Source organism: Mus caroli, unplaced genomic scaffold (genome assembly GCF_978045245.1).
Source record: "Mus caroli unplaced genomic scaffold, Mus_caroli_1 scaffold_14, whole genome shotgun sequence".
In the NCBI taxonomy this organism is placed as follows: Eukaryota; Metazoa; Chordata; class Mammalia; order Rodentia; family Muridae; genus Mus; species Mus caroli.
This window is the reverse complement of record NW_028227269.1, coordinates 100449843-100472601: the sequence shown is the minus strand read 5'-3', so window position 1 is coordinate 100472601 and position 22759 is coordinate 100449843. Positions and strand designations below refer to the sequence as shown.

The window sequence follows — 22759 nt, the reverse complement described above, 5'->3', positions numbered from 1 at the left end:
AGGTCAGCTCCAAGTGTTACAGAGGGCTCACCACGGATAGTCAGGGAACACTGCTTCAACTTCAGGATTTTACAAGTACGTGCCAAGGCTGCATCTTAGCGTACTGAGACATCACAGAGGATACATCACTGAGTATACATGCTATTTTTCTTTCCCACGCTAAGTATGAAAGACCTGGGGGTGTGCTTTGCACTTGTGCTTCATCTCAGTGCAACTCAGGCACATTTCAAAGGCTCGAGAGCCACCACACTGGGTAAGGTCACTGTTCTCACCTGGGAGCATGGGGGTCTTAGGAGATGGAGCTGCTGGCACCTACTGGTCAGAGGTCAGGAATGCTGACTTCAGGGCCTGCCTGGGCAGTCTCACAAAGCAAGGGAGGACCTGCTAGGGCCTGGTATGTGCACCCTGAAGCACTTAGCAGGACTCTAGGGGGTGCTTTGGATAGCAGCCTGCTGACAGAATATTGTGGGTTTCTAATATCAAGGCTTGGAACTGAGCTCGCCCCAGAGGGTCTGGATTCCTATGTCCTAAACTAGCAATGCAGAAACAAAAAGATGCAGCATGAATTATAAATTAAGATGGGGCCAGTCTTAGGCAACTGGGTACTTTGCCTTCTGTGAGACTACAGAGCCAGCTTCATAAACGTCAACTTTCCTCTTAGCTGTCTTTGTCATCCCAGGGAGACTGAGCCTTGGCTCAGTCAGGAGTCTGCAGCTTTGGAGAACAAGGCTACTGGGGTTACGTGTGTATGTGTATGTGTGTGTGTGTGGCTCACCTTGTCCAGTTATGGGTCAGTTTACATGCATCTTTTTCATGTCTACTTGGGTATAGGGTTTGAGTCAGGGATATCAATGCTGGAGCAGAGCCGAGCCCTGCCCTCCCATAATGCAGGCCATAGCTCCTAACACACCCCTATTAATTGCTAAGTACTTACTGCATACCAGGTAGCATGGTTAGCCATATCCCCTGCTGTGTTCTTTTTCACAGTTCCTTTCCATTCTGCAGGCTAGTTCTCTTTAATATCTCTGGGACGTGTTCCTTCTCCTTAGGCCCACCATGCTGTCCCTAACATTCGCTGTAGACTGCTCACTGGTCGTTTTTCAACCTCAGGGCCTCTCTTGCATTCCAGCCTTTACCTCTCCATCCCCACTCGTAACTCGTAAAGACACGCAACTTCTTTGTAAAAGATACATCAGATGATGTCCCTGCCCACATGTCCCTCATTAGGCTCTGGAGGTCTTTGGACAAAGGCTGAGTCTCACTCAAGGCCTGTGCGCAAGCTCTGGGTTCTCTGCCTACCCCCCCCCCCCCCCTGACATTTGCCTGTGCAGAGCTTCCCCTGTACACACTCCGTACCCTGGCACTCTGCATGAGCTGTCCTGCCACTTCATATGCACTTCCTCTCTCACCAAATAGGACATTTCTCCCTGTCCTTCAGGATACCCCACATTCCACACCCACCCATCCATCACCAGTGGTGGTGGGGCAGTTCTTCTTCTGTGGGCAAATCCTAAGATTGTCTAGTTTAGTCATCTACGAATACCTTGAGCCAACCTAGTGTACTTAAACTGAATAAACAAATAAACCAAGGTATGTAGACTCTAAACATGGCAAGTGAGTTCCTCTTCTTGGAGAGAAGTTTTCTGAGAGCAGGAGCATCTATTCCTCTTCTTCCTTTTGAGACAGGGTCGCATCCTGTAGCCCAAGTTGTCCTCAAACTCATGATCCTCCTCTCTTGGAATCCTCCTCCAGTCCCTACAAATGCTGGGATACCAGGTGCACAATATCACGTGGAGCTCAGAAAGCATTTATTTTTGCTTTATAAATTATTATTTTTTTATATCCAGGCGGTGGTAGTGCATACCTTTACTCCCAGCACTCAGGAGGAAGAGGCAGGTGGATCTCTGTGAGTTTTAGACCAGCTTGGTCTACAGAGTGAGTTTCAGGACAGCCAGAGCCACATAGTGAAATCCTTTCTTGAGCCCCTCTCCCTCAAAAACTGTATTTATTTATATGCAAGGACAGTGCATGTGACAACGCTGTGCACTAGGAGGTCAGAGGACAGCTTATGGAAGTTGGATTTCTCTTCTACCATGTCAGTGGGTCCCAGGCATGAACTCGGTTGTCAGATTTGGTAGTGGATGTTTTTGCCTGCTGAGCCATCTCACTGGCCCAAGAATAGACCCATGGAGTAGTAGGAGCAGGCGCTGAGACCTGAGAGTTGGACTGCTGTGGTTTAAATTGTGGCTTTGCCTCTCACGAATGTGTGATTCTGACTAGCCTTGGTCTCTGAAAAAACAGGGGTTATGATTTTTGTTATCTACGTCTGTGTAACAGAAGACAGAACTGAGTGGCTTGGAAATAGCAACTGTAGCTCATGATTTATGGGTCAAAACCAGGCAGGGCTCAGCTGGGAGATTCTTCTGTTCCTAGGGGAAATGGCTTTTTCACTTGGGCCCTGGTCTGGTCTGCAGGATCCAGGATGTTTCCCCTCAAATCAGGGAGAGTTAAAGGCGACATCCAGCCAGGCCCTTCTCCCTCCCATTTCCCTCAGACCCTTCTCCCCAGGATGGAGGCAACTTGGCTCTCAGAGATTAAAAAGAAGCTGCCAATTCTCTGAAAACATAGGAGGAACTGGTTAGAGCCATTTCTGCTTATTCTGTTGACCACAGAAGTCACAGGCTGAAGTAGATTCAAGGGAAGGGGGTAGTAAGACTCCACCCCAGGAAGGAAGAAGTGTCAAAAAATATACCTTAACCTGCCACACTGTGGTGCTATATCCTAAAGCTGATATGCAGATTAAATTAGCAGAGCAATTGTAATCCTAGCACTTGGGAGGCTGAGGCAGGAGGATGGTATGTCTGAGGTCAGGCTGAGCATGTGGAGAGATCCTGGATCAAAATTAGAAAAGAAACATTTCCTACCAAATGCTTGATAACCGACTGCTATCTTATGGCATTCCTTCATTTCTCCCATTGCACTTACCCAAGACTCAGCACCCAGCCACGTCTCACTAAGTACTTCTGGCGCCACAATTCAGAGGAGGAAGAGGCATGTGGACGATTTAGGCTAGCCTAGAAGTGGGAGAGTCTTACAGCAATCCATGAGTCACATTCTGCAAACCTGAGATCCTGCTGGAGTCCCAAGACTCTGGTAGGAAACTAAAGTCCTCAGAGGCCCAGGGGATCCAACACAAACCTAACACACCCTTTTCTAAGGCTCTCCCCCAAATTCTGCTATAGGGAGGTCCCATAGGTCATGAGAATGAACTTCTGCCCATGTTTATCTGTGTAGTATGTGACCACTGAACTTCAAAGCTAAGTCTGTCTGTTGGCTTTTCCTTTCATGACCCCTGCCATGAATACGTCTCAAAGAAAAGCAAGTGGGATCTCCATGGCATACTTCCAGAGAATGACATGACAGGGTGTGGTCCTCAGGATGCTGAAGCCAGGGAGAAGCACCTCAGATGTCTATGTGGAAGTTCCCTCAAGACTTCAAATGCAAGCCACGAATAGCTGAGTCACATCATCTGTCTGATTTCTCCAAGAATTTAAGATCCTATCACAGTGTGCTCAGATTCCAACTCAAACCACCATGTATGGGAAGTGGGAGCAGCAGGGGGATGGCCATAATCAGCTCTCTAGGGAAAACCAAAACCATCCTGGGTATAGCACCTTCTGGTTTTATGATATACTTAATTTCTAGCTGGGGAGAGGCACAGACAACTCTCTCCAGAGGTTCTGACTGATTCTAGCACTACCAGGACCTTAGCCCAGAGGCAAGACTGCCTGTGATCATCCGGCAGAGGCAGGGGCAGGGGCAGGGGCAGGGGCAGGGGCAGGGGCAGGGGCAGGGGCAGGGGCAGGGGCAGGGGCAGGGGCAGGGGCAGGGGCACTCCTGGAACTCCATCTCCATTGCCTTCCTCACTGAGGCCACGTAGCCCTGACCTGCTTCCTTTCTGCCTGATTCTGGTTCTGTGTCTGGAACACAAAGAGGAAACAATGACTCGACTGTGCAGGTATTAATGACTGGACTATCGACTTCTCTATTTCCCTCTCTGCCATCTTCCTCTGCCCCTAGGAGAGTCTGTTAAGGAGGGATACAGAGATATGACTGGAATCATCTGGGTTCAGGTAAAAGAGGCATGCTCTCTCTGACTTGCCTGAATCCCGGGTAACAGTCTCAGGCACCATTAACTTCAGCTGCAAAGAGGAGATCCTTAACAACTACTTCAGAGGGGCTGGTGAGATGGCTCAGTGGGTAAGAGCACCCGACTGCTCTTCCGAAGGTCCAGAGTTCAAATCCCAGCAACCACATGGTGGCTCACAACCATCCGTAACGAGATCTGGCGCCCTCTTCTGGAGTGTCTGAAGACAGCTACAGTGTGCTTATGTATAATAAATAAATAAATCTTTAAAAAAAAAATAAGTCTCTACAGGCACCAGGCACACAGGTGGGATGAACACACACACACATACACACGTGAACACATAAAATAAAAACAAATCTTTGAAAAAAAAACAAAACAACTACTTCAGAGGCGTGAAAGACAGAAGACTGGAGGTCCAAAAGCCATGTAGGAAGCCCCCAATAACTGCAGCCAAAGGCTTAAAATTTCAGGGTGCAGTGATGGGGGTTTAGTTTCACCTGCTACATAGTGAAGTACCTACCTTTGTAGGTATCTAGTGTCATCTAAGACAGGGAACTACCTAAAAGCAACATTCCAGACGGGGAAATTCCTTTAGGGCAAATCCCCTAAATGTTGACAACGTGAAAACCAAGACAGAAGCAATAAAATAAAGGCTGTGTTAGCCGTGCCACAAAGAGCAAGGAAAACCAGTCATGGATCCTGACAAATTAGGGGAGACAGGCATGAAGAGCCACGGAAATCCATTTTTTTTTTTTTTTTTTTTTTTTTTTGGTGGGACGTTCCAGAATTTCTGTCTGGGCACAGCAGCCTATGTTTTCTAGGTTGTGTTGAGGTCTAGGGATTTAGGGCATGTTCAGTTGGGAACAGGTATGGGGCCTTACCCTTCCAGGGCACTTTGAACTATCCTTTGCCAGGGAAAGTCAGGAGTCCCCTCTCCCAGGAGGCCTAGTGGCACTGAGTACCTTACACAAGTTCCTGAGGAAGCTGATGAGGACCCACTTCACTGACACCCACACAGGGCTTTTGTCCAAGCTCACAATGGCACCACTGCTGTTCTTTCTTCTTAGGCCTGGGATCTCCCAGAGCAAAAGCATCCCTGGGAAGTGAGCTAGACGTATACAGAGTGGCAGTCAACTTCCCCAAACTCCCCCAGAGCTAACATTTCTGAGAATCTCTCCCTAGACATCCTCAATAGCAGGCGCTCTGCTCCGCAGGAGCTGAGCCTCCACACAGGGTTGTACCGCGAACTACGATACAAACTACATTGTCTAGTTTTGTCTAGTCTTGCTCTCATTCACTCAAGTACCCATCCTAGTGACTTTAAGAAGCAGACTCTGATCTAGCTTTATCCCCGATCCCGCTCTGGCGCCTTAACTATATATAAAACGCTGGCTCTCAACCTTCCTAATACTGTGACCCTTTAATATGGTTCCTCATGTTGTGGTGACTCCCAACCATAAAATTATTTTTGTTGCTACTTCATCTCTGTAGTTGTGCTACTGTTATGAATTGTAATGTAAATATCTGTGTTTTCTAGTGGTCTCAGGGGACTCCTGTGAAAGGACGCTTAGGTTGAGAATCCCTGGTCTAAAGTATAATAGCTTCCCTGCAAAGCTCTTTTTTTCCCTCTTACTAGATCACAAGAGTCCCAATCACACTATTTTGTAATCGTCTACTCTGCCTCCTCAGCCAGACGGAAGACAAGGAAGCCCATCTAATCATCACAAAGGAACCAATAACTGCTTATAGTCCTTATAGTCTTATAGTCCTTATAGTCCTTATAGTCTACTGGAACATGCACAGTGGTGTTTAGGCCACCGTTACACGCCTGCAGGTCTTAGGTATGTTCATACACATTTCTTGTCTGTCCTTCCTACAGCTTCCTTGGAACTGTAACAGGCCCCTGCCTGGTTGGTGGGAAGGAAGGTCACCTGTCACATGATCTTTCTTAGTTCCTAGAGCTAGTTAGCTCTAGTGCTAGGGGGAGCACTGAATAGGAAATCTAATTTTATTCTCTTCTAATGTATGCATTCGACGCTATCTGTTTCTCCTAGGCACTGCCCACTGTCATCTGCGGATTTTGAAAAGGTTGGATTTTCATTTCAAGTATTTAAAAATTTTCCAAGAGGTTTCTTCCTTTGACCTGGTGTTATGGGGGCTGCGCTGTCTGATCTACCGCTGTCGTCTTCTGTTCATCGATTCCTACTGTGATTCTGTGTGCTCTGGTTTCTAGTTTCCATAATCTGTTAATGGACATCTTATGACCTAGAGTGATGATGAATGCTTCCCACAAACGGGAGAGGTGCGTACGTATGGCTTCTGCAATGAAGTGGTCCATGGATCTAGCTGGTCTGTTACATCCAGTTGATAGGCTCTGCTGAGCTTAACTGTGTCCATACTGACTTTCTGCCTGCTGAATTCATCCACGTCTGATAAAAGGGTGAAGTTTCTAACCCTGAAGTGTGTGTGTGCACGCACATATGCATGTGTACGAATGCCCATGTGCCTCGACATATGTGTGTGTGTGTGTTCTTTGTGTGTTGCTCCCCAGGAGCCATCCATCTTGTTTTTTGAGACTGGGCTATCCTGTCTGGTGACCGAGCTCCAGAGACAGACATATGAACTCCACACGGTTTTATGTAATGCCTGAGGACTGGGGAGATTGGACCCAAGGCTTTATGTATGTTAGGTAAACACTCAATCAATATAGCCGCATTCCTACCCCTTAATTATTTTATTTGATTTCATGTGTGATGCTGGGATGCAGTCAAGGCCTCATGTATGCTATGCAAGTGATCTACCACTAAACTAAGTCTTTAGGTCCTTACTGAAGGGACACTCACCCACTAGAGCATGGGACTCTGGCAAGTCTGGCCCTTTCCCTCCATTCCCTCTGCCATGCTCAAAAAATGAACAAAAACAAAAGAACAGCAAGAACAAACAGACAACCCCCCCCCCCAAAAAAAAATTAGGTTACATTTCTAAAGCTAACCACCAAGGTCTATTTCCCTATTTCCTTATTTGGCCACTACCAAGGTCCAGCCATCAAAGTATTAAAATTCAACAATCAAAAGCTCCTTTTGGCTCACTTAATTAACATGCCCAATAAAATTAGGCACCTCATCCTAATGCAGGGTTTCCTCTTTTTACCTTTATAAACTGCCATTTACCTATGGACCACAACTGTCTCTTCTCTATCCAGAGGCAGTCCTTTGTTATCTGGGACAAATACCCCTGCCCCCTCTCCCTTGTTTCCTTCCTCTTCTTCCTGTCTCCTGTCTTTGTCTCTTATTCCCTGCCCTTTGTCCTCTGAGGCAAATCAATCTCTTTTGTGTTGAGAACTTGGTCTTGGGGCATCCTGAGCTGACTCCAAGGTTCCCTACACTTACAAGGCTTCAGGCAGAGTTCAGCTCACTGGTCCTTCCACCTCTTGCCATGGAGAACACAGCTCTCTGCTCCTTCACACCCCCAGGATGGAACAGGGAGCAGCTCTCAGCAGACAATGTAACTTGCCTTAATATTGGCCTTCTTAGTTCCCAAAACTGTGAGATATGAATATCTTTTTTTAGACTATGCCCAGTTTCAGTCAGTTGTTTTTTGGCAGCACAGACAGACTGAGACACATGCTGAACCAAGATCACCCAGGCCTGTGACTGGAAGCCAAGAGACCCTAGGGCTTGGCCCTAACATCCCCTACAGCTGTCTTCAAAAGAAAGGTTGGTGAGTAGAAGGCTCTGATCCAGAAACAGCTGAGTCAAGTGCTATCCCTTTAGATGGCAGCACTCAGCACATGAAGACCAGGAACATACATGCAGACTAGTACCACTCCCGACAAGTAGACCAAGAACACTCACATGCAGACTAGGAGCACTTCCCCAGGCAGACCAGGAACACCCACATACAGATCAGGAGCACTACTCCCAGGCAGACCAGGAGCATCTACACACAGACCAGGACCACCCCTCCTAGGCAGATCAGGAGCACTTACATGCAGACCAGGAGCACTCACACATAGAGCAGGAGCACTCCCCACAGGCAGACCCACTGTGACACTAACCCATTTTCCCCATAATTTTCCTCTCAAGATCCTGTGCTTTCCATCTTTCTATGTCTCTGTCAAGATCTCCCAGTTCTTTTGGAACCAGACGAACTCCCCCAGCTCCCATGTTCGTGTTCACTGGACAAACATTGCTGCCCCAGACATCTCATGAGGCACTGACTCCTCCTGAGTGCTCCTCCTCTCACCTGTTGGAGTCTGCCTTCTAGAGTGCTCCCGTGACAACTCAGAGTGCTCTCCTTCTCATGGCCATCTTGTCTTCCAGCTCTCCAGTTTCAACTCCTAGGCAGTCATCAAGCTTTTGCTTTTGATGTGTTTGTTTGTTTGTTTGTTTGTTTTTACAATCCCTCTCTCTTCTCCTCTTGTGGCTGGTCACTGTCCCTGCTGGCTGCCACACAGTCCAGGGGCCCTGAAGCACCCATCTCATCGGGCTACTTCATGCTCAAAACCTTTCCATGACGCTACAAACCAAACCCTTACCAGTGTAGTGTGCTTGTCACAGCTACTGGTGACCCAGTCAAATTCTCCCCTCGAAGCCTTGATTTTGCTGCCTCTCAGTTACCACCTGAGCATGGTTTAGCCTTGGCCCCATTTGCTTCCTTGTTTCTGAGCTTTGACATAGAAGACTGTGGCTTCAGCTTCTCCAGCCTATTCCCTTAATGTTCTTCCTCATAACTGTTTCTCAACTTCCTAGGCTTATATTATAGGGCTTAGGACAGTGGCCTTGTTTCCCTTGCTCAATACTGGGGTTCTGTCTTAGCCCCCTTACATTTCCCCTCAGAACCCACTTAGCAGATACTTAGTTGGGGGATACATTTTGTCACATGCTTAGCAGAACAGAGCTGAGAAAGCTCATATAAAATAAGATGGTGAAAAAAGGAAGGGTAGGTAGTGGCATGCATGACTGTGACTTAAGATCGAGAGAGAGCAAGTAATCATGGCACCCAAGAGACGGAAGATCAAGGGGTTGAGGTTAGCCTCGGCTTCGAAAATGCAAAGGAAAGACAGGAATATGAAAGGATGGAAAGATGAGGGAGTGATGGGGATGTCTATAATTCAAACACTTGGGAGGCTGGTGTGAGATATCAAAAGGAGGAGGAGGAAGAGGAAGAGGAAGAGGGAGAGGAGAAAGAGAAAGAGGAAGAAGAGAGAAAAGAGGAGAAGAAAGAAGAGAAAGAGGAGGAGGAAGAAGGAGGAGGCTAAGTTAGTTTCCCAAGGTTCTTAGAGCTAAGTTGACCTCCCTGCCTCATCTTAACCCAACCCCAGATCTGGAAACTCAAAGCTGGAATGATGAAGGCAGAAAGAAGCGAACGGTGGCTAGTTTAGCCCAAGATCCTGTGCCCCCTAAGCAGCAATGTTTTTAGAGCAGTCCTCAGGACAGAGAGTACAGGAAATGAGGGGTTGTGAGGTGTGAGCTACATGCTGCTAATTATAACTGCCACTGTGCATTGAGTACTTGCTACAAGTAGGGCTCGTGACTTCTTCCCAGAAGTGTCTACATTTAGATACAAAGATGCTGAGCGCTTCCCTGCTGATACCTTCTTTCAAGGATCTGCCCTCAGCTGTGCCGGAGAGACACCCTTAATTCACAGATGAGGAAACCATAGTGCAAGGACATCTGACATCTTACCTGATCTCACAAGAATAAAAACCTAGAACCAACAGTCATTCTTTCCAAAAGTCATGTTGTAGAAGAAAAATGAAAACGAAGGGGTTTGCATTGACAAGCCTGCAGGACCTCCCACAAAGCAATCAACCCTGCCTTACTTCTAGCTAAAATATGGAGTCTCTATGTCAACTCTTCCTTTGATAACACCTGTTCATTGACTTGAGCCGTCTCCATTCGAAAACAGGTCAGACTGCATTCTAGGGTTTTGGGCGGTGCCAAGAGTATGGAGAGAAGTCATATTCAAGAGTAAGAGAAGTAAGTCAAAGGCATTCTGGTCACGTGGCCATGCCTATCACATGGCCATGCCTATCACGTGGCCATGCCCATATGGATCTCTACTGCCCAGGAGGACACATCCAAGATCCCTCCTCTTTGCATCTAGAAGTGATGATCCCCCATACCAATCAGCATGAGAATTTGCCATAGTTGCCCAGGAGATGGACTGTTCTCAGATGCTGATGTGTTCAAGTTGATGTAAACCCACCCACACTCCTGAGAGTGAGGATTTACTCAGAATTGGTGGACAGACCCTTCTAAAGCCAGGGTTAGTGGGCCAGAGGCACTGGGTAGGAGTGCTCAGACTGCGGCTTAGGCCTTGAGCACTGCGTAGCCCACTTCCTGCATGGGCCTGGTCATGCCACTGCCTCAGGCCTGCTCTGCGAGACACAATCCCAAATAGTTTTTCTCCTTCTTCTTCCTTTATTCAGCAACCGCTAGGAAACTGCCACCCCAGGGATATGCCTATCACCACTTCTATGCATATTAGTAAAACCAGGTTCAGCTGAACATTCTTTATCTGGAACTTTGAAATCTGAAATGCTCCAAATTCCAAGACATTTTTTTGGCCCACCAACATTATGCCATGAGAGAAAAGTACATCTGATGTCAACTGACAAGTTAAAAGGCAGATGCCTATCTATCTATCTATCTATCTATCTATCTATCTATCTATCTATCTATCTATGAAATATCTTCCAGGATATGTGCATACTGTATGCATACAACATAACCAAGTTTCCTTGTTAGGCTTAAGTCTCACCCCCAAGACAATGTTACACACGTGCAAACCATTTCAAAATCCAGGGAGAGTCTGCAACACTTCTGGTCTCAAGCATTTAGGATAAGGGATGCTCCTGTTGTAGTGTCCTCTAGGGTAGGTTGTTCATACCAGCCATCAAGGGGCAGCATTGCCTCCCAGAAATTGGCATAGCTTCACTCAGCCTTCATTTTGCTCCTTCAACAGGCTCCTTCCCGGCTATAAATCCTCCTGTAATCTCCGGGCCACTTTCCCTTCCTGCTGGCCACTGTATGAGGAGAGATGATTCTTCCTGTCCTACTGGGCTCCAGTCTGGCCATGTGGCCTGTTTTGGTCAATGAGTTGTAGGGGAAGCGGTGGTTGCATTTCTGAGTGGAATCTTCTAGAGTCATTATGGAACTCTGCTTTCTCATGTTTCAGATGGGTAGAGCTCGGCAGCAACAGTGGAAAGATCCAGGGAAAACACACTCATGTTACTATGTATTTGAGTGTTTTAATCAGATGTATTCTATAGTACATCCATGCTACTTTGTGTGTAAGCAACTAAAGGTGTAGGGCAGTCTGTTACCACTACAAGCATGGCTTAGCTGACAGAATCAGGATTTTTCAAAGAAGAATCTTTGTAAGGAATCAGGGAAAGAAGCTGGGCAGTGGTGGTGCACACCTTTAATACCAGCATTCAGGAAGCAGAGGCAGGCAGATGTCCGGGTTCAAGGACAGCCTGGTCTACAACGTGAGTTCCAGGATGGCCAGGGGAACACAGAGAAATGCTGTCTGGAAAAAACATAAAAGAAAAAAAAAGAAACTAGGGAGGGGATTTTAAGTGCCTCAGAGCACAGCTGTGGTCAAAGCAAGACTCACTTTTGGGACACCCCCTGGTTTCCTCCCTCAACTCTGCATGGGGAAACCCAGAAAGCTCCAGTTCTAGGCTTGGGCCCTTCCATTGCCCACTTCCCCTTGAGGGCACCCCATTGAAGTTAGCTTGGCCACAGAGCCTCACGATCACCCTACATGATCTGGATAACTAATTCCTTCCAGGACTCTCTGAGGAAAGGCACCATCACTATGCCTACCTCACAGGCAGGGAGGCTGGGGGCCGGAGGCATGAAGCGTTTTTTTTGTTTTTTGTTTTTTTTTTGCCCAGTCACACAAGTGGCAAGAGACAGAGGTGAGAGAAACCAAGCTATGACATCAAAGGCACAGAATTCAAAGAGAGGGAGGAGCATGGAACTTAGAATTGCTGAGGCAGAGAAACAGCCCAGCCAATGCCCTGCTCTGGCAGCAGACCTCAAAAGAAAGAGGTTCAGGAGCAGCACAGTAATGTAAAGAGAGAGCAAAGTGAAATACGCAAACGGTGGGCACCGCTGTGTTTGTGGCCAACGTGTTGGAATAAGGACTGACGATCCAGATTACACAAATGACTTTGGTTTGCATTTTGACTATCTTCAAGGCAAGGCTGGAATGCTCAACTTGAAGCCTGAAAATGCAGGGAATTCTACCATGTGGCCCTGGGAGAAAACCAAGAACCTGGGATGTTAGTGCTCCCATTTCTGAGTAGTCTGGTTTGACCATCTCGGTAGAAATGAAGATTTTTTTTTTTTCCCTCAGGAGACACTCCTGTCCCTTCTCTGGGCTATCACACAATTGAAGTAGTGAATTCTCAGCTAGGACGAGGAGAAGCCTGGGGCCCTGCAGTCAGCTAGAGGACGATTTATTTCCTGGAAAGAGAGTTCACAGATTTCTGATCACTTGTCAGACAACCTGGCAGGACACACTGGGGTCCAGACAGTGACATGTTGGGCAGGGCCATGCCTCTGTCAGGATGGCTTAGTTACGCATGCTTCGTACCCTCCGCTTAACCTAAACCCCATCTCAGCATCCTGAAGATGGACTTGTGGAGGATGGTCGCTGGATCTCTCAAGTTGTTCGTCTTCCCACAGTGAGGAGCTCTCCTTTCTCATCCTTTCATCATTACGCAGCTGTTTCATTTGCCTATTGAGGACAGGTGGCCGAGCCCAGCTCACAGTTCTGGTAATACACATCCATCCATCTTGACAAAACTTCACTCAGCTAAACTTTCACAGCTCCTGGACCTTCTCAGACACCCCTCATATACTGCCTGTTCTAGCAATGACCCCTCTAAGTGCGGCAGGAGCCTCCACCCTACCTGTTCGACCGTCATTTAGACCCAATCAGGCTTTTCTTGTTTCTCATCCCCAGGAAGAAGGGACAATCTGTCTACCTTCAGCCAGCACCCCATTAGATCATTCATCCACCTTGCTATAAATCCCCACCTGTGCAAGCTGAGTCGGGATTGGGCCAGTTCTGCACGTGAGAGCCCAATGGCTGCAATGTTTCTGAACTGAATCTGTTTTAACCCTCCTAACCACCATCTCACACTTACTTGCCTTCATAAGGCTCTGTATTGAAAGTGGGACATGAAATCAAACTCGTGCCCTGGTTTCCAAGGGCTGGGTTGTCTTTAAGGTGCAGAAGCCTAGATGTGATGCCCCAAAGGCAGCAGCCAGCCAGCAGAAAAGGCACATAGGACAAAGGAGCAGAAAAGAATTCCAGACAGCTACAGGGCCAGCTCCAGTCTCGCCTCTCACCTCTAAAACCCTCAGGCACCCCGCCTTGATCCTGTACTTTCTCCACACAGCCCTGGGCATGCCCCCATCTGAGCACTTTTCCAATCCTAGAGCTAAAACTCACTTGCTCAAGGCATGTGGGTCCCTAAATGTACAGAGGAAACTAAGATGTGGCAGCCTAGTCCCAAAGTCATGACTCTCAGTAAGAGGCAGGGGGATCCTAAAATCCTAGCCCAGCAGTTTGTGCCTACTGGTCAACCTTCTCTTGGGGTCAAAAACACATCCAGCATCATGTGGCCCCAGAGACACCGTGAAAGTCACATTCCCCTGGCCATATGAAAAATGACCCAGGTTCTTGGGGAACAGGAGACAATCCAAACAACACCACCCTTTCTGAGTCATCAAAGGACACAATGTACTTCAGTGGTTTGGAAAAACCGAAACACTCCCCATCCTCTTTGAGAACCCCACCCCCACCCTGACTCCACAGCCCTTTCCAGATCCACCTCTGTACTCTCATACTAGAGGGCTGGGCAACTCCCAGAATTCCTTAAAATCCTTCTGCTTGGGGCTGGAGAGATGGCTTTGTGGTGGAGAGCACTGGCTGCTCTCCCAGAGGAACCGGGTTCAATTCCCAGCAACCACACAGCAGCTCATACCTGTCTGTAAGTCCAGTTCCAGGGCTTCTGACACCCTCACACAGACACAAGCAGGTAAAACACCAATACACATAAAAACAAGTTATATATTAAAAAATCCAGTGGGTCTGCTTCCCTGGGCACATAGTTAACTATATTTCACAGTGTCCCCTGCAGTTAGGTTTGGTCTTGTGACAGAGTTCTAGCTAACAAAATATGGGTATAGGAGGTACCTAGACTCTTTTTCCAGTCCACACAGTTACCTTGGACCCAATCGTATAATATGGAGGTCACATGCTGAAGATAGCAGAACAGTGGGGTGCCTGCAGGGGGCCTAAGGGAAGCATAGCTTGCCTGTGCTTGGAAATTAGCTTCCTGCAGCTTTAAGTCATTTCTTGGTATTGAGGCAGTTGGCTGATTTCCACCTGGCACATCCCCCATGACAGTAAAAGGCCTTTCCACTTCTGTCTCCTTATCTTACTTGATATCCTAAGAGGCAGGCGTTGTGTGTTCTTGCCATAGGATGCAGCACCTGTACTACATAGGGATATACATTCTCGGTGCAGCCCTGGTTGTCCTGGCACTCACTCTGTGGACCAGGCTGGCCTTGAACTCAGAGATCTGCTTGCCTCTTCCTCCCGAGTGCAAGTATTAAAGGCATTCGATACCACTGCCTGGCTTGGGGCACAGGCGTTTTGTTCATGTGGTTTGAGTTGCTGGAAAGACCTTCTCCCAGCAGGATGGGGACCTACCCTACTTTCCTTTTGTAGAAAATCACCCTTTTATTGGACAAACACAAGCACCTTCACACATTCAAAACCTAACCCTAAAGCCTTCTCCTCTTAGATACCCTCACACAGTAGATATTCTTTGATATTCTTCCCAGTTTAAGGAGGATCTGGACCTGCCCCACCTGACAGGTGCCCCCTGACAGTAACAGCTGTCATACCACGGAGCAAGTGATGCCTGTTAGCCCTGTTCTATCATAGCCACCCTCTAGCCTGACTGAAAACCCCCTCACCCTAAGGCAAGGACTTCCTTCTTATTCATCTATGTAGGTTCTCAGTGTCTTGAAAAGCAGGCATCCAAGACTACTTACTGTCATTCTGCTGTGGACCTAGGGTGATAAGCCTCAGGGAACACCCTGGAATTGTTTCTATGGATGTTAGCTCATACCTGGAATAGCCTATGGATTCTTGTCACAGGCTTCTTAGATTTCAAAACCTAACCCGTGAACACATGGCCTTTGAAAGGAGGCAGAAGCTGGTTCAAAACAAGGGAGCCTAGGTCAGAAGAGGTCCAAGCTCCATGATGTCTTTAATAGTACAAAGCCACTGTAGAATCCAGGCATGGTGGTATATACCTGTCATAGTGGCAGTGGAAAGGCTGAGGTAGGAGGACCATGAGTTCGAGGCCAGCCTGGATTAAAGATCCCCAAACAGGCTCCCCACAAGCCCATGTCATGTATGTTCTGGTAGTCCTATCAACACCCAGCAGTTTTGCCTTTGGAATTGCTTGCCCATGTGACCCTAACAAAGGCTCTGGGGTAGAGATAGGACAGTGACTGTTAGTTTCATTTGATGGAAGAGAAAGCTGAATTTCAGAGAGGCGACACGACACACGGCAAGTCATGGCTTGAGAATGTAGTAATGAGTCACTGGAACCCAGGACTGGACATGTCATTTCCTCCCCTTTCTCTGTCGTCCTTTGTGCTCAGCAAACAAGAGACAACTTGACGACGGCTACGAGGAAGCAAAGCCTTCAAGCCGTGAGCAGAGAAAGTGAATAAATAGTAACTGTGACTTGGCTTCATGTTTTGAAACAGGCCTTCTTTCTAACCTGACACACACTGGGTAGCAGGCCTTCACGTTGCAGCAAATCTTCCTCCTGCTGTCACCCAAGGGGTAGAATTGCCCATATGTGCCTCTAGGTCTGACAATTTTGATGCTTGGTCAAAATTGTAGTCCATGTAATGTGGGCACAGGAGACGCCGCCCCAACATGAGTACCCTCCCAAACCCTTACTTAATCCAAACTGCTACCTTGGAACCAACCCTAAAAATGATTTTCCCTATTCTAGTTTTAAACATGGGGACAGAAGGTAGGGTCTGTGTCGCACAGGTTTTGCTGCTGTGTCTTGGAGGGGCCGGGGGGGGGTGGTGGCAAGAACTTACTAGACTTTTCTTCTTTGATGGGGTACTCCAGCACCTCAGCTGAGCTGCCCTTCAGGGAAGGGAAGTGGACACACAGCACCAATTGCTTCAGGTTGTTGTCCCGGCACACCAGGAACATCTGAAACGGCAGAAGCAGGGGCTCTGTGAGTCGGAGGCTTTGGTGGAGGCCAGAGGGGCAGCAGTGTGCGGGGTGGAAATCATCCAGAGGGTGTCTGAAGCAAACCTCTGAGAAAAGTGAATCCAAATTTGAGATCCTCAAGTCTCCATTTCTCATTTGCACTGAGTCTACGCATGGTTGATGCATGGGGATTCAGTGGGGTTCTGTATGAGGGTGGTCCGGGATCCAGGATCAGAGAAGCCCTAATAGTTGGGAGTTGGTTGAATGTCAATTCAAACAATGCTCTAGCACCCAGCTCTTTTTGGGGGAGGGGGTAAGAAGTGGGTGGGGAGTTATAAATATGGGGAAATTTATACTTTTTTTCCCTTTGCAAAAATAAAAGTAGCTAGCATTTTGTTTGGACCTTGTGGTACTGAGGATTGAACACACGGCCTCTTGTGTGCTAAGCAAGGTGCTTCCACTATGCACCAGTCCTCCTTTCATTCACCGTTCCTTATTCTGAGATAAGGTCTTCATAAGTTGCCTAGGTTATACCACATCTGATCACGAAGTGGCTCCACTCCTCATGGTCCCCAATTGCATGAAGAAGCTTCTCCTTTGTCACCAATTGCTGTTTTATCATATCCTTTTCAGGCACAGCTAGCCCTTCTCAGGCTCACCCTTCCTTCCCAGATGACACTTTCTGGAATGTTCCTGGCTTCCTCAAACATTCTGTCAAGGGAAGGAAAGCGCTTGGCCAGTGTCCCCATTCCTCCATCCTCACTCTGCCCCTGGACTCTGTTTCCTGGGCTCAGGTCCCAAACAGCTCAGCTAGAAATCCCCAAACTAGGAGTGTAGCCAAGTTGTTTAGGGCTGGCTGGGGCACAAGGATACCAGGACATCCCCATGTGTGAGGACATGACCCTGAGTGTGGGATGCTCTGGAGAAGACCTTTCCTTAGGTTCCAAATTCTGCTGCCACAACTGCTGGTTATTAATCCCCACCATGACACTGCCAGGTCATCTTAGGCATGAATAGAGTGCCATTAATAAAACACGCAGTTAGCTCAATGCTGCTGGTCGGAGGCAGCTGTCATATACTGTCTCCCCAGTTGGCCCCAAGCCTGAACTTGCCATTTCTCATAAGAAATCTACAAGGGATGTGGTAATGATGAACCCAAGAGAGCCAGGTGAGCTTAAGACGGAATGGGAGAGGCTAGAGATGGGCTTGAACTCAGGCCCTCAGACTCTAGACGCCACTCATGATCTTCCCCGTCTTGCCAGGCCCTGGAGGTTGCTTCTCTATGAGCATGCAGGCACGGCCCATGTGGAAGTTAGCTGAGGTGGGAAATGGAAGATAAGTCTCTCTCTTCCCCTGGGCAGGGTGGAGAGGACATGAGAACCAGAAGCGGAAGTGGGGAGAAGAGGAGCTGCTGGTCTGTCCCCTTGCTTCTAGATGCTTCCATTAGACTTCACTCCCCACCTCGAGACAACGGCTGAGGCACTGAACTTGAACTGTCCCAAGGATGTCTTTCAAATACGAAGCCACTTTATTTCCTCAACAAGTTCAAGGTTAGCTTGCCTCTTTGCACACAGATCCGTGGGAACCAGTGGGGTTGGAGGAAATGCGTATGAATGAATGTTATGAGTGGGCGTACCATAATATGAAATACAGCTGGTCTTTGTTTCCAATTCTTAGTACAGAGCTTCAAAACCCTGGGAATTTCCTGAGGCAGGGGCATCTGCCATTGTAAGAACTTTTCCAGACCAGGCATGGTGTTGTGCTAACAGGAGTCTCTTAGGGCCTTAGTTTCAGAGGGGGGTGAAAAGGGATTTCAGGCCAGCCCTGCCCTGACTTGGGGGAGGTGGGCAGAGTTGAGATGGGTACCCTTTCACAGCCTGATGTTTCATTCCTGCCTAGGCAACAAGACCTCAGTAAAATGCTACTGGCTAGATCTGGTAGCACATGTCGGAATTCTACATGTCTGTCCTCCCACATGTCTCTGTAAACTAGGAAAGTGACAGGGTGTGCAGGGGGCTCCTGGGTAGGAAAACCAGAAAGCCTTGATTCCAAGCTGCAGACCTCAGGCCTTGGCTCTGAGTGGAGAGAGGCCAAGGCAAGCAATGGGGAAAGCAGATGACAGAAGCAGGCACTGGGGTCTCTGATCACTCCTGAATGCTTAGTAGGGTGACTGGCCACAGAGATGTTCACCCTCTTGGCCACACTACCAAGGTGCCTGCTCCTGAGAGGTTTCGATGATTAAGCATAGTGGACCTCAGTGGTCTGATTCCTCACTAACCTGACTTGACATCCGGGTCAGCAGTCTGGCTTCTGTCTCTTTTTTTCCTTTCTCCCAACACAATCCACTAGGAAGCCCCACTCCAACCCCCAAAGCAGAATGGCCTCCCCCCAACAGCCACTGGGTTGTGTGCCACATTGGGCTCTAATTTCTGTGAACAGCTAGGGTTCCTCCATCTAAACTCTGAACTAGACAGTAATGACAGCCCTTGGGCCAAGTCAAGGTGGTTGTATCCTTCCCAGTGCCAATGCAGAGCTGCCGTGGGTTGTCAGGGAGGCCACTTGCCTTCTCTGAGAGGCTTTGTGGGGAGGGAGACAAGTGAAGGATTCCGAGCTGTCTGTTTAGAAAATGTTCTTCTGTCTCCAGCATCTTGGGGGCCTTTACCCCCCGCCCCCGAAGGTTACACGAGAGTTCATTTTGTGATAAATTAAGGCATTCACCGAGGCTGGTGAGGACAACTGAGGACTCTTCCCTGTCTGTCTTAGTCAGAATGGGGTATTTTTGTTGTTTTGTGTTTTGATACAGTGTCTTGCTAGGTAGTCCAAGCTGGACTGAAGCATGCTATGGAACCCAGAGTAACCTTGAATTTGCAGTGGTTTCTCCTGTTTCAGCTTCCTGAGTGCTGTGATTACAGGCACGTGCAACCACAGATCATATGCTTTCTAGGATGTCTGTTTTGGTTCTCTGAGACGGAGTATCACTGTATGACCCTGATTGGTCTTGAACCCGCAGAGACTCATCCTTCTCATATCTGCTTCCCAAGTGCTGGCATAGGACAGGATGGGTTTTGAAAAGCCAATGTTTTCATCAATAGTTAGGATGGAGAAAAAAAAAAAAACAGACTCAGATAAAGAGTTACACAGCCACAACAACACCCTCAAACTAATAGGTAAAACCCAGAATTTACATGCACTCCAATTGACTGTTTTTACCCTTCATTTTGGACCTATATCATTAGAGCTGTTTGTAGTTGAAGGAATTTCCCATAATGCCCATAGGTATGCATCTAGTTTGGCAAAGGCCAGATCTACACAGGACTAGGTAGACGGCCTAGAGGCCATCCTGGGCTCATGTAGCTATGGTAGTTCACCAGTAGCTCAACATCCTCTCACCTGGGGCTCCACCCCAACAGAGCTGGGAGTGTGTACAGAAGGTCAGAGACCCAGCAATGGACTGAAGGATGCATCGCCCAAGATGCATTTACTAGCTGTGGGGAAACTGCAGCTCACAATTCCTCTGACTTACCACCTGGCCATGGCAAGGCCCAGGCAGCATTTCTCAAAGCTCGCCACAGCTCATTTTCTAGGAGCCTTAAAAGCATACCAGTGGCTCTTCTTTCAGAGAGCAGAAACACAATTTGGTGACAGTGGAGGGATTATCTTCTCAAGAACTGAAGGGAGAGATTCAAATGTCCCAGTCCCACACAGAATGGTCCCACTCATGACCCAGCAGGTCTGGGGATGTGGTTAGATGGAAGAGTCCTAGCTTCTTAAGACAAGCCAAAGGAATAAGCATTTGGACTAGGGGCTGAGATGCAGTCAGTTTTTGGCCTCTGAAGGCAGCCAGTGGTGGAATTGAGCGAGGCACCCTACCTAGAAGGGTAGGGTCTGTGTCTCACAGGTGTCTCTCCCTGCCCTGTTTCCTGTCTCTCATCCTTGTGGCAGCCCTGTAGAACAGGTACACACACTGCATCCACCCGTAGGAAACAGCTCTGCAAGGGGAGCAAACACTTGGGCTTCCCTGTGTTACCAAAGAACCTTGCCTGAATGGAATTAGCACCCTTGTGATCTACCGAACCATCATCTTCCCATCCAGCTGACAACATGCACTCCCCTAGAATTCTCTTGAGCTAAATCCTCACTACCAAAGAGAAATGCTCAAGAGGCCTCTCTCATTGAAGACGGTTTTTAAAGGGCTAGTGAGATAGCTTAGCAGGGAGAAGCACTTGCCACCAGACCTGATGACCTGAGTTCCTGATGACCAAACCCCACACGGTGGAAGGAAAGAAACAATTTCTTCAACATGTTTCCTCTGATCGCTACACTCCCACCATAGCAAGTGTGCCCTCTCCCATTAACAGATAATTAAAAAAAAAAAAAAACCAACTGTCTTTCAAGCTGGAATCGATGACAGTTCAATAGCAACAGGTTCAGGTCACACACAGACCTTGGCTTCTAGGAGAGTTCCTTAATCAAGGAAGCAGAAGTCTTTGGACACACAGGATGTGGCTAGTCCTGGGCTGAGGGCAGACAGTATACAAGATAATGGTATCTTCTATGGTGAGAAAACAGTAAAGTGATTCAAACAGAAAGCGGGCAATGATACCTACACACACAACTGCGGGGTGCTGGGGTTAGCAAGAGCCATGTTTGTTTTCCACTGATGTGACAAACACATGAGCAAAAGTAGTCTGGGGAGGAAAGAGTTATTTCATCTTATTGCTCACAGTCGGTTATTGAGGGAAGTCATGACAGGAAGTTGAGGCAGGTCCTGGACACAGGGACTGAAGCAGAGACCAAGGAGTAACACTGCTTACAGACTTGCTCTGCTTGCTTTTTTAACCAACCCAGGATCACCTGCCTAGAGGTGGCCTCACCCGCTCAGCTCTTCTATAGTAATCATTAATTAAGAAAATGCACCATTGAGTTGCCTGCAGGCCAATCTGATGCAGCCACTTTTTCAATTGAGATTCCCTCTTCCCAGACGACCCTAGATTGTGTCAAACTGACAAAACCTAACCATCACAAACCACTTGAGTGACTTCTGTGGACAACTTTCTACAAGTGTTGCAAATTAGGAGCTAGGGAGATATCTTAGTGGGAAAAGTGCTTGCCTTGCAAGCATCAGGACCTGAGTTCGATTCCCAGAACCCAGGCAAAGGGCCCAGTGTGGTGGCACATTCTGTGATCCCAGTACTGAGGAGGCAGAGACAGGTGGGGGATCCCTGAGGGCTCACTGGACAGCTAGCTTAGCCGCCTTATTGGACCCCAGGTTCTATAAGGCCTTGTCTCAATAATGAATGAAGAAAGAAAGAAACAAAGAAAGAAGCCAACCTGAAAACAACACAGGAGGTTGACCTTTGGCCTCTACAGCTGGGGTACAAACGTGGTTGCAAGGTAGTTTGCACACAAGGTATCAAACTAGTCTCATGATTACATATTATTGTGCTTAAGTAAACAGACAAGAGATGAATCTTAGGAAGAATCCCAATGCCATCGAGAGTCCTGTCATCCAGAAGGCTGGGTATAACACCCCTGCTTATAGCAGAGTGACTTTCCTTCCAAGGAGTAGTAGGGAAAGAGGGCAGCAGGGGTGTGTGTGGGGGTGGAGTGGGGTGGGGTGGTGGCAAGAATGAGCCTGAGGGAGAGAGATGCCACAAACTGGTAGCAACGAGCAAAGTCAACCCCACCAGGACAAGGCACATGGCTGTTTGGTACCTACTGTGATTCCAGTAGGAAATGCCCCCTACAAACCTGAAGCCCAGGTCTCTGACTTAGAGCTAAATCAGAGGCTCTGGAAACATTAGGAAGTGTGGCTTGGCTAAAGGAAGTAGATCAGTTGGGGGCAGGTCCTTTATATTGTCCCTTGCCCTTTTCCTGTCTGGCTTTGCTCCACCACTTCCTATCTACCAGGAGGTGATGGACTTTGCTCTGTCACTTCCTGTCCACCGTGAGATGACAGGCTTTGCTTATCATTGGCTCTCTGCCATAATTCAGCTTCGCTTCAGGTCCACAGCAATGTTGTTAACCAAATACGAACTGAGAGCTCTCAAACCATGAGCCCACATAAATCCTTCATCTTTTAAACTGTTTCTCTTAGAAATTCATCACAGCAGCAAAAACAATATAACAAGGGACCTTTGAATGATGGGCAGCCACTGGCTTTGCCTCTGCTCTGGAGAGGGTCTTGGTGCAGACAGAGGACATGAGGTATAACCAAGTCCAGGCTTTAGTTGACGCTAATGTACCAGGACTGGTAGAGTAACTGTGGCAAGTGTTGGTTAGCTGCTGTTAGCAGGGGAGTTCCCATGCGGGTGGACACAGGGCATGCTC

General features: G+C 47.9%; 1 protein-coding gene across 1 annotated transcript in view; it reads right to left on the bottom strand.

Moving 5' to 3' along the window:
* Positions 1-22759, bottom strand: part of Rin3 (Ras and Rab interactor 3) — a 114019-nt gene that overhangs the window by 53978 nt on the left and 37282 nt on the right. Inside the window, exon 3 of the mRNA XM_021179321.3 lies at positions 16312-16429. Within this exon, the coding sequence (XP_021034980.1) occupies positions 16312-16429 (118 nt within the window). The remainder of the gene's footprint in view (positions 1-16311; positions 16430-22759) is intronic.